Source organism: Trichophyton benhamiae (genome assembly GCF_000151125.1).
Source record: "Trichophyton benhamiae CBS 112371 chromosome Unknown contig01320.20, whole genome shotgun sequence".
Classification (NCBI taxonomy): Eukaryota; Fungi; Ascomycota; class Eurotiomycetes; order Onygenales; family Arthrodermataceae; genus Trichophyton; species Trichophyton benhamiae.
In genome coordinates, this window is record NW_003315083.1 from 23,368 (window position 1) to 33,953 (window position 10,586).

Genomic DNA, 10,586 nt, shown 5'->3' on the forward strand with positions numbered 1-10,586 from the left:
CTTGTTTTTATCTGCTCGATCACGGAGATACCCCTTCTCTCAGTCCTCCGCCTCTTTTTTTTTTTTTTTAATTTACCCCTTAGCACTTTGAATCCCATCGTTTGTGATTAAAGAAAAACTGTTGGCAGTACTCATTGCTCTTCAGTGGCATGGTCAGCTTAATTCTAACTCGCCTCACTTGACAGACAAACGCCAGGATCAGCTCACTTCTGTGGTGCTTTTGGTTGTCGAGTAGACTACCTTCTCTAGCCTCCTTACCGCGTTACCGGACATAACTCAATTGGGACATTTGTTCCCTTTTTTTTTTTTGGACTTTGTCAGTAGCACCGGAAAAAAAAAGTTTCTGTCGTTATGGATTCCCAGGGTTCCCAGGGCAATTCTGGCCCTCCCAGGGCGAATGGCCGTCCCATTCACATTGGACATCGACGCAGCCCCTCGGAAATGACCCCGTTAATTAGTACGTAGGCTATAACATGCACCTCATAGGAGAGATATTGTGGACTAACCCGTTTTGAATAGTGGAACAACTTGCTCTACAACAGCAAATTGAAGTTCTCCAGCAACACCAGCAGCAAATTGCCGCCCAGCAACAGCAAAATCAGCAGTTCTTGAATATCGGCATGATACCCCAGCAACAGATGCAGCAGATGCAGCCCCTTGCCTATCCCCAAATGCAAGGCCAAGGTGTCATGCCCGTAGGTTTTCAATTCCCTCAAATGCAAGGCCAACAGCAGCTTGGAGTCCCCGGCCAGTCCTCTCATCGCCGTAATCAATCGGCCCTGCCAAATGTTGGCATGGGACCACCCCCCGCCCCATCTTCCGGGGCGTCTGGTTCTCAGTATGGCGAAAACGCACAGAGCCGTGGAGGCCAAGGCCGCGAAAACAACAACAATAGCAATAATAGCAATAATAACAATAACAACCAATCTCGCAGGGGGGCTGTTCCTGCCGGAGGAAGCCACCATCGTCGGCACTCGCTCGCTTTACCCGAAGCCAGAAGGGCCGCGGAATTGGCTCAGCAAAGGCAGACCGCCGGCGCCTTCAAGTTCCCCATCCCAGGAGGTGCTGGAGCTTCACCTTCTTCTGCAGGTCAAGGCCAGGGCCAGGGCCAGGGTCAGGGTCAGGGTGACGCCAACGATGATAAGCCATCAGAAGTCGCTGGCCCCGCAGTCCCGGCACCTTCCCCTCTGGCAGCAGGACTTGGTGTCCAACGCTCTGGAAATATCCGTAATGCTCATCTACGCAGCCAGTCCATGGCTGTAGGTGGTGCTCGCCAGTACTCCGGGAGAAATAACCCCTCGTTCCAGTTCCCCCAAGGCGGTGAATCTTCCGGCTCACCTGGACCTGATGCTGGACGAAGAACCAGTCACGCCAGCCATGGACGCAGCGGCTCAAGAAACTTTGACAGCAATTGGCGCCAGCAGGGAGGTGCACCAAACACCGCCAGCAGTGGCAGTGGCAACCAGGACCCCCGAGCCAGCCTTGGTGGCCTCTCTCCCCAGCCGCAGCAAAGTGGTAACGGTTTCCAGCCAGGTCACCGTTCCAGGGGATCTGTTAGCTCCATGTCCGCTTTCCAATTCCCCAACACCCAGCAGCTTTTCCAGCTTCCTCAGGGCCAAGTCGTCTTGCCTCAGATGTACCAGGGCCAACAACAGCAGTTACTTCACAATAATGCCCTTCAACTGGCACAACTCCAAGCCTTGCAGAGCGGACAGCTCGGTTCCTTGCCACAGAACCTGCAATTGGTTGGTCAGCAGCAAACCTCTCAGCCACAGCAGCAATCGCAAACGCAGGCACAGCAGAATCGCAAAACTCTGTTTACTCCATACCTTGCTCAAACAATGCTTCCTGATCTCTTCGAGGAGGGCAAACTGGTCACTGGCATCCTTCGCGTAAACAAGAAAAACCGTTCAGACGCATATGTTACCTGTTCTGATCTTGACGCCGATATCTTCATCTGCGGTAGCAAGGACAGAAATCGAGCTCTTGAGGGTGATCTTGTTGCCGTCGAGCTCCTTGATGTTGATGAAGTCTGGAGCCAGAAGCGCGAAAAGGAAGAAAAGAAGAAGCGCAAGGATATTGATACCAGAAGCGGAAGCACAGCTGGTCTTGACCGAGGTGGCCGCTCCGACTCCAATGCCACTGCTGACATCCAGCAAATTGGCCCTGACGGTAGCATTCGCCGCAGAGGTAGTCTTCGCCAGCGTCCCACCCAGAAGAAGAACGATGACGTCGAAGTCGAAGGTCAGAGCTTGCTTCTTGTCGAAGAAGATGAGATCAGCGATGAGCACAAACCCCTGTACGCAGGTCATATCATCGCTGTCGTTGACCGTGCGGCCCACCAGATCTTCGCTGGCTCCCTGGGACTCCTCCGACCCAGCAGCCAGGCAACCAAGGAAAAGCAGGAAGCAGAAAGACAGGCCAGAGATGGCTACTCTGGACGTCCTCAGCATGAGCGCCACCAGGAGCGACCAAAGATTGTTTGGTTCAAGCCCACCGACAAGCGTGTACCTTTGATCGCTATTCCAACTGAACAGGCACCTCGTGACTTCGTTGACCGTCACGCAGATTACGCAAACACTATTTTCGTTGCTACTGTCAAGCGATGGCCCATCACCTCGCTCCATCCATTTGGAACCCTTTGCGAGCAGCTTGGTCCAATGGGCAACCTGAAGGTTGAGATTGATGCCTTGCTTAGAGACAACAACTTTGCTGCCGATGATTTCCCGGCCTCTGTTCTTGACAAGGTTGGATTCGAAGATTGGTCCATTGGACAAGAGGACCCCCAGTCCCTTGCTTCCCGCACGGATTTCCGTGAATATAACGTTTTCACTGTTGATCCCAACGGAGGCAAGGCAATGGACAATGCCTTCCATATCAGACGACTTGACGACAAGACAGTAGAGATTGGTATCCATGTTGCTGATGTCGCTCGCTTTGTTGATCCTAGCGGTGCGGTCGAACGCGAAGCTAAGAAGCGTGTGTCCAGTGCCTTTTTGATGAATCGCATTGTGGACATGCTCCCGCCACACTTGGCCCAGAAAGTCATGGCTCTCTTGCCTGGAAACGATCGCCTCGCTGTGAGCGTCCTGCTCCAAGTTGTTGTTGAGTCTGGCAAGATTGTCGATCAGCCCTGGATTGGCAAGAGTATTGTCAATAGCAAAGGAAAGCTAAGTTATGCCGAGCTCGATAAGATCATCAAGGGGACTGGGCAAGTTGAAGTCAATGGTGTCTCCGTCAAGGACATCAAATTGTTGGTTGTAAGTATCCACTGTCTATCATACTATTCATGTAAACCAAGATGGTCTTACTAAGTCCCTACTTTCATAGGATGTCTCTAACAAACTTCGCGATGCTCGTCTTGGACACCGTGCGGAGAAATTGCGCCCTCTCCGCCTCTTATACCAGCTTGATGACGAGAATGTTCCTGTCCAGCAGAACATATTTAATGCCTCCCCAGGTCGTGAAGCTATTGACGAGCTCACTTACATGGCTAATCATTATGTTGCGAGGAAGATCTTTGAGGCATTCCCTGAGCATGCGCTTCTCCGTCGACAGGCTTCGCCCAACTTTAGACGCCTAGGCACATTTGTCGAGCGCATGTCCAAACTTGGGTACAACATTGATCCTACCAGCAGTGGCACACTGCAGAACAGTCTTTTCAAGGTGGAAAATGATGACGTGCGAAAGGTATGGTCTCCCCATCATCACTATTCACAACAGCCACTGGATTAACATGATTTTTCTAGAGTATGGAAACGCTCTTGCTCAAGACTTTGAGCCGTGGAAAATATTACACCCCTCCAACTGTCCGGGAAGAGCACCGTTCTCACTACATGCTCAACTTATCACTTTACACTCACTTCACTAACCCATCCCGTCGCTATGCCGACATTGTTGTCCACAGACAGCTAGAGGCAGCATTGGCAGGAACAACAGAGTGGCAAGATGAATTAGACTACAAGGCACTTAACTACCTTAACAGCAGGAAAGACTCTGCTCAAAATGCACAGGAGCAGAGTGTGCACTTTGAAGCGTGCCACGCCATGGAGAGGAAGAGAAAAGAAATTGATGGCGACCTCATTGCCGAGGGAATCGTTCTCTGCGTATACGAGTCTGCCTTTGACGTTTTGATTCCTGAGTATGGCTGTGAGAAGCGTGTTCACTGTGACCAACTCCCTCTTAAGAAGGCAGAGTTCCGCAAGGATGACCGCGTCCTAGAGTTGTACTGGGAGAAGGGCGTTCCGTCCTCTACCTACATCCCCGAAGATGAGCGTCCCAAGTCAACTCTCAGCGGACGTGCCGCTAGCCAGGCTGCTGCTGCCCGTGAAGCGGAGGAAGCTCGAAAGAGAGAACAGGAGAGGGAAGAAGCCCAGCGAATCAGCACCGAGACCAACACTGTCTCTCCAAATGATGTTGATGCTTTGTTTGACGATGATGAGGATGCCCTCACTGATTCCTTCGCTGGGGTGTCTCTCAACTCTCCTGACCGTTCCACACAGAGCATGCCACCATCTCCACGAAATGGTCCTGCGCACCCACCTCACCGTACTCAATCTGACCCCAGAATTGCAACTACTGCGGGCGAGACTACCAATGACGAAGATGCCGAGGGTGGCGAAAATGCCAAGAATACTCAGAATGGTGAGGACGGCGAGGATGGTGAAATTGTCGAGTTGAGTCCAAAAGAGAAATATGGCGATCTTTTCGAATTGCGCGAAGAGGATGGCGAGTATATCCAGGATGTCAGGGAACTGACCCGCGTTCCAATCATTCTCAAGATCGATCTCAGCAAGAGCCCACCGTAAGTTTTACTCTCTACTCCACTACTTTTAATGATCCCATTACTAATAATCCTTCACAGTTGCTTGACTATCCGATCTATGAATCCTTACGCTTTGTAAGAAAAAAAAAAAGAATACGATCATTGGGCCGACCTCAAGTAATGGATCGGATTTCAATCCCACCATTGCTGTTGGTCGAAAACACTCTTATCAAAATATGACGTTGGCAGTGGCTTCCACTGTCAATCAAATCGTTGCCGGGACGTTCAATACTACCTTTATTTATCCAAGATGAATTCCGCTCATTAACAGCAATCGATCTGTGTTTCCTCAGTGTGATCCGAATCACACATGTCGCTCTTTTACTTCATCATCATCGGTATCGGATACTCATTGCGGGCGTTATCTGCTTTTGTCCTTTTTATTCTTTGTTATGGTATCTGGTCATGATACATCATCCCCTTATCGTGCCTGGAAAGGTGTTCCCGAATCTGGAGCAGAACGCACCTCGACTTGAACTATATAATGAAAGGGAGGAATAGGAGAAGTCCCTTTGCGCCAGTACCCCTCGATTTCCAGGACGATTACCCACCCCATCTACAAGTCCTCTCGCCAAAAAAAATATAAGTTATACGCATTTGCTCTTGCATTTTTACCAGTTTGGCCACAAGGGAGTGTGTGTTGTGTTGGCAACAAGCTGTTTATCTAATATGGTGTCTTTTTGTCCTTATCGATCTGTTACATTGTGACATTGTTATTACCATTATTATCGTTAAACCCCCGGCTTGTTATCAATGCTGCGACTTAATGTTTCTATAGTCAGTCAGTCAGTCCTAATACAAAAATAGTCACTCGTTAACTCAGCTCTTTTGTAAAACACGTCGATTAAAGGACCGCCTAGGTACTAGTTTAGTTGATTGATTATCGTCGTATTTTATTGCCTTAGTTACGGCAAGCACAACATAGCCAAGTAGCCATATACAATTCATCCCAAATAACGCAATTGTATCCACCAACCCGTAATTATGCCAGACCAGTACATCCCAACCCATCATTATCATAATCGTAAGTAAAAACCAATTGCTCTCGTTAAATATGTATGCATGTCTCAATGCAGGGAAGGGAGAAAAACGATGGATGAAACAAAAGTCGCTGCAGAAACACCATCCATTACAACCTCCTAAGACCCGTCCGGGGCTTCGGTCTGACCGTTAGGTTACTCAAGGTATGTTGGTGTTGCGGTTTCCTAGCCAGGGGAAGGGGCGCAAGGCTGCTTCGAACAGACAGTTTATCATCCATTGAAAACGAGGCTTCGACTTTACTTGTCAGGAATGGTGCTGGACCACCGGCCTGCTTCATGTTTGTCTCCTTTGTGGTCATGGTGGCCGTAGCGGCACTTATGATTGGGCTGAGCGGTTTCGCATTCGCGTAATTGCCACCGTCTGACCCGGCGGAGCTTCGCTTCCTCTCAGCCGTTGTCTTCGCTGGAGCCAAGACGCTGACTGGGGCCATATTAATGCACGACCGCTTCGCTGTCGAATCGGAGAGTTTAGGAGCTTTTCGCCGCGGTTGGAGAAGGAGTGATTGATCATTTAAAGACGGAATGTGGTGTTGGTGTTGGTGTGGGTGTTGATGTTTTGAATTTGACCTGTTTCTGCGTATGGTAGTTGCGAAGTCGGGGCTGTTGGCTGCTACGTTCTTTTCCGAGGCTGTCATACCACTGAACTCTGGCGGCTGATCTGCGCCCTCTTCGTCGTCAGATGAATCATTTACCAGAACGAGCTCTGGTTCCTCTGCCACAGAAAGGACGGATAGGGGGCGTTTCCCAAGGACGCTACGTGGGCTGCGGACAGGCATTATAACAGGAGAACTTGAAAGTGTTGGATCATTCTCCTTCGATGCTGAGTTTTCTGAATCCGAGTCCGCATCTGCATCTGAATCTGAGTCCTCGGCTGGCTGATTCACTTGCTGGTGTTCCGAAGCAGGCCGTTGCTCTTCCGGTAATGGTGTAGTTGATTGCTGTTTTCGTTTCATGATGACTGTCTGTACTGGCACGTCTCTATCCGAGACGTTCTGCTCTTCACCAGTTGAACTGACAGTAACGTTGTCATCTCTTTTGGCTTCGTTCACTTGGTCTTTCATATCTGCGGGGATAGGAGCATGGATAGAGGTCATCAGCTTGGCCTGCCGAGCGAATGACTCGTAGTTTTCCTGTAGCAAAGCACCGGCAGTGGCGTTTAGTGCCGAATCAGGGTTTGGATGTATCAAAAGACACGATATTGTCTAGAGCCGGTGATTAGCACATTCTCAGTCCGTCAAGAGCAAAGGACACTTACGATCAAGATATCACTCAGTGTAAGCTTTGGATCCCAGTCTCTCTTTAGCGTGTCCACACAGACGGCGCCGGTCGATTCCTCGACATTAGGGTGCCATATCCGTGTCTTGAAAAACGCCTTTGGCGGGCTTGTGGGGTAGTCTTCCGGCAGACGAAGCTGCAGACGCCAAAGTCCCTGCGAGTAAGGGGTCCCTGATGGCCCCGTAAGCAGCACAGTGAGCTGCGTCAAGCTATCTGGGCCGGCGGGGTTGGAGCTGGGAAAGCAGTAGTATGGCGGGAGGCCCTTGTGATGGAGCGAGGCATGCTCCCTGGCCAAACGCTTCAAGCTGGAAGCCTAGAGAGGCTGTTAGCCATGCCGCGAGCTTGACATCATCATCAGGAGGTCATACCATCTTCCCGTCTCGGCTGTGACAAGCGTGGCGGGTAGAGTCAGTGTGCGTCTGGCTGCTTCTTCTTCCACGAACACAGCAGCGGAAGGGAGCAAAATTACCCTGCAGCGTCTTCGTACCACGCAGCAGTCGCTACTCTTCGTGCCGGTATCCTCTCCTCTTGCTTGTCTTAGGTTTCTGGGCGTCGCTGATGTTTGCTGTTTGTTGGCGGCAGTGTTGTTGTCGTTGTTGTCGTTGTTGTTGTTGTTGTTTTGGCTGATCTTCGTCGAACTTCGTCATGTTTGTTTTGATGCGAGGTTGGGGGGCGACGGGCGCTAGGCCCAAAAGGGTTAAATAGACACGAAAACGGCGCCGCGACTTGTTGATTTCGCGTTTCTTGCAGCGACAGAACAACAACATCACGCCTGGCGCTGAGGAACGGCCGCGCATGGCGGGCGGACGGGTTGCCGGGGGCAGCGAGGGACGAGGGGCCCCCTGGCGCGCTGTGAGAGTGCCCCTCCTGTCAACAGCTGGCGGCAGGGCAACGAGAGAGTCTATCCCCAAGGCAAGTTGCCCCATGAACGCTGGTTGTTTGTCAAGCTAAGCCAAGCATCGAAGTATAAAAGCTATCTTTATATTCTAGCTACTACGGAGTATATCACCAACATAAAAGATACAGTCAAAATGGGACAGAAAGGGATCAAAATTAAAGAGCCCATGACCGAATGAATGGCAACGTCACAAAGATCTTTTGTTCCAGAAAAAAAAAAAACATTCCATTTCTGAGGCCACCCAACCGCGGGAAAGGGCCTAACGCCGAGTGAAGTAAACATGCGTGGTATATTAGATTAAAGGGAAATAGTACAGGAAAAAGGGTCTACATTGATGGATGCAAGAAGTAACGACAAGAATAATGGAAGGGTCAATTTTGTCCAGATTATCTCCGTTCCTTAGGACCGATTAAGGAGTAATGTGGCCCAGATAGAGGAACGGGGAACTCCCCCATTGCAGAAGAATGAATGCATTTAAAGGAAAGCAGCAACGACGGCAGCACCACCGATAACACCGGCGATGGCTGGGCCGGCGGTGGCAGCAAGACCAGTGGAGGTGGAGGTGCTGGTCATGGAAGAGGATGGGCCAGAGCCGGTTCGGGTGCTGGTCTCAGCGGTGCTGGTTGTGTTGTGTGGCATAGTGGAAGAGCCAGTGCCAGTGCCGGGGATGCCAGTTGGGCTGCCACCAGTTGGGTATGGGGCAGGGGCAGTGGTCATGACCATGCTGCTGGTGACTGGGAGGATGGACATCGTCTCTTCGAGCTGAAGGAAAACATGTTAGCAGCTGGAAAACCGCAAAAGACACACCCATGGACATACCTCAGAGTTGGCCATGGCAAGGGTAGCCAAGGCAAGGACGGAAACAGCAGAGAAACGCATTTTGATGTGTGGTTTTTCTTGTTGAGTTGAACTCGGGCGACGAATAAATGGATGTCTTAAGAAGTTCGAGATTTGGTATGTGCTCGAGTGCGGCTGTTGTTGGCGAGTCGTGGATAGGAGATGTATATGGGAAAAGGAGAGAGGAAGAAAGGAGAAGCAAGACAGAGAAGGGATGGGGAATATTTATAAGGTGGACACGGCAACAGAAAAAAAAACCCGATGGCTAGACAACGAAGCACAAAGGTTCCCTGTGATTCGTAATTTTGCCTTGCCTTAGTGGCGCATTTCAAAGTCGATCTTCCTCTGGTTTCACCTGCGGCTCGCTGGGTAATATTGCGAAGTGGACCAGGGGCAGGCTCCACGGACAGCCAATACGGACCCATCAGCACTGTTTCTTTTTCCTGAATCCGCTGGTTGACCGGCCATCCGGCCCATTTCCCGTTGGGTGGTTGACAGTTTGAACGCTTAAACCGCCCGTTCTGCCACGAAAGCAAGTTGGTCGCCTTGGTCTTGGATACACAAGGTATGGAGAAGAGAAAGGGGAAGTGCCGCAACTTGTCCAGCCACCAAGCAAACACGACAACTCCCCCTCCCACGGCTGGGTGCGGACTTGTCTGCCGCAGCATATCAAGACGAAGAGGTTGGATGTTGTTGTTGTGCCCCCTTGTCTTTGTCACGGCATCAACTGCGCCTTGTCATGCATCTAGCCAGCCCAACCACCCTGTCGTGTTATCTATACTCCATACGGAAGAGCAAGCGATCCCACCAGCCAAAGCATAAGCTTAGGGGGGGAACGCATTCGTCAGCTCCAGCCATAAAAATAGAAACAGGCCAATAATGCATCCCTTTCCAACCAGAATCCCACAACAGCGCAAAAAGGTCTCACCTTGCAACAGGGAAGAAGAGAGAAAAGGAGGAGAGACCGAGAAAAAGAAAACGGAAAATTTCGTCCTTAGACGCAGACTGGTTAATTTACAGAAATGGAGCTTTTTTGCAGTCCGAATTCTTGCCCAGCCGGCGCGGGTCTGGAGCGAACAATCATTGACCGGGAAAATATGGAACCAGTCTGCCTTCTCGCCTGTGGTCTGAGACGTTCCATCGCACCAACACTCACCGGTCCTTTTACACTAACTCAAGCCTTTCGCCTCGAAAACGATGAAGAGGAAAGAATTTGAGGGAAAGAAGCTTCATTGTTCGCTAACGGAGTACGGAGTACATACAGGCTATCCTGGATCCTGGAAAAAGAAGCCAATCGAAGACGGACGTTTCTTCTGGAGCTTTCGTGTTAGCTCAGGTCGATGTTCCTGCGTCTTCCTGGCCCTTCAGCTGCTTCGTACTCCATACGGGTATCTCTTCGATATGATCTCTTATTACGGAGTATGGAGCCTGATAAATGCGTTACATCGTAATCTATTGATTGGGCTTCTTTAACGGGCAGACTCCAGCTCGGTCTTGACTATGGAGAAGTTGCCCAAGTGCCAAATTGCTTAATAGGAACTCCGTACTCCGTACGCTTCTCTCCCGTTTTAGTGCGCATGAGAAACATATGGCCGACAGGGCTCTTGCACATCCCCGTCGTTAATTAATTCTCCCAGCCTTATAATATTCAGGGCATCCAGGTCCCCCATTATTGGCTACGGTCGGGTTGGCAGCAGAGCAGCATCAGTTT

The 10,586-nt window shown here is 50.5% G+C and overlaps 3 protein-coding genes across 3 annotated transcripts; 1 reads left to right on the plus strand and 2 right to left on the minus strand.

The window, feature by feature from the left end:
• Window positions 1–351: 351 nt before the first annotated feature.
• Window positions 352–4,808, plus strand: ARB_02801 (uncharacterized protein; the record flags this gene model as incomplete). Its single annotated transcript, XM_003010858.1, has 4 exons — window positions 352–457; window positions 520–3,260; window positions 3,331–3,690; window positions 3,750–4,808. 4 exons carry the CDS (start codon window positions 352–354, stop codon window positions 4,806–4,808), a joined length of 4,266 nt encoding a protein of 1,421 aa, XP_003010904.1.
• Window positions 4,809–5,954: 1,146 nt separating this feature from the next.
• ARB_02802 (uncharacterized protein) lies at window positions 5,955–7,511 on the minus strand (the record flags this gene model as incomplete). The annotated part of the gene is made up of 3 exons (XM_003010859.1): window positions 5,955–7,067; window positions 7,121–7,453; window positions 7,509–7,511. The coding sequence occupies 3 exons, from the start codon at window positions 7,509–7,511 to the stop codon at window positions 5,955–5,957; spliced, it is 1,449 nt and encodes a 482-aa protein (XP_003010905.1).
• A 1,001-nt stretch (window positions 7,512–8,512) lies between these two features.
• On the minus strand, window positions 8,513–8,917 carry ARB_02803 (uncharacterized protein; the record flags this gene model as incomplete). Its single annotated transcript, XM_003010860.1, has 2 exons — window positions 8,513–8,800; window positions 8,858–8,917. The coding sequence occupies 2 exons, from the start codon at window positions 8,915–8,917 to the stop codon at window positions 8,513–8,515; spliced, it is 348 nt and encodes a 115-aa protein (XP_003010906.1).
• Window positions 8,918–10,586: the final 1,669 nt, after the last annotated feature.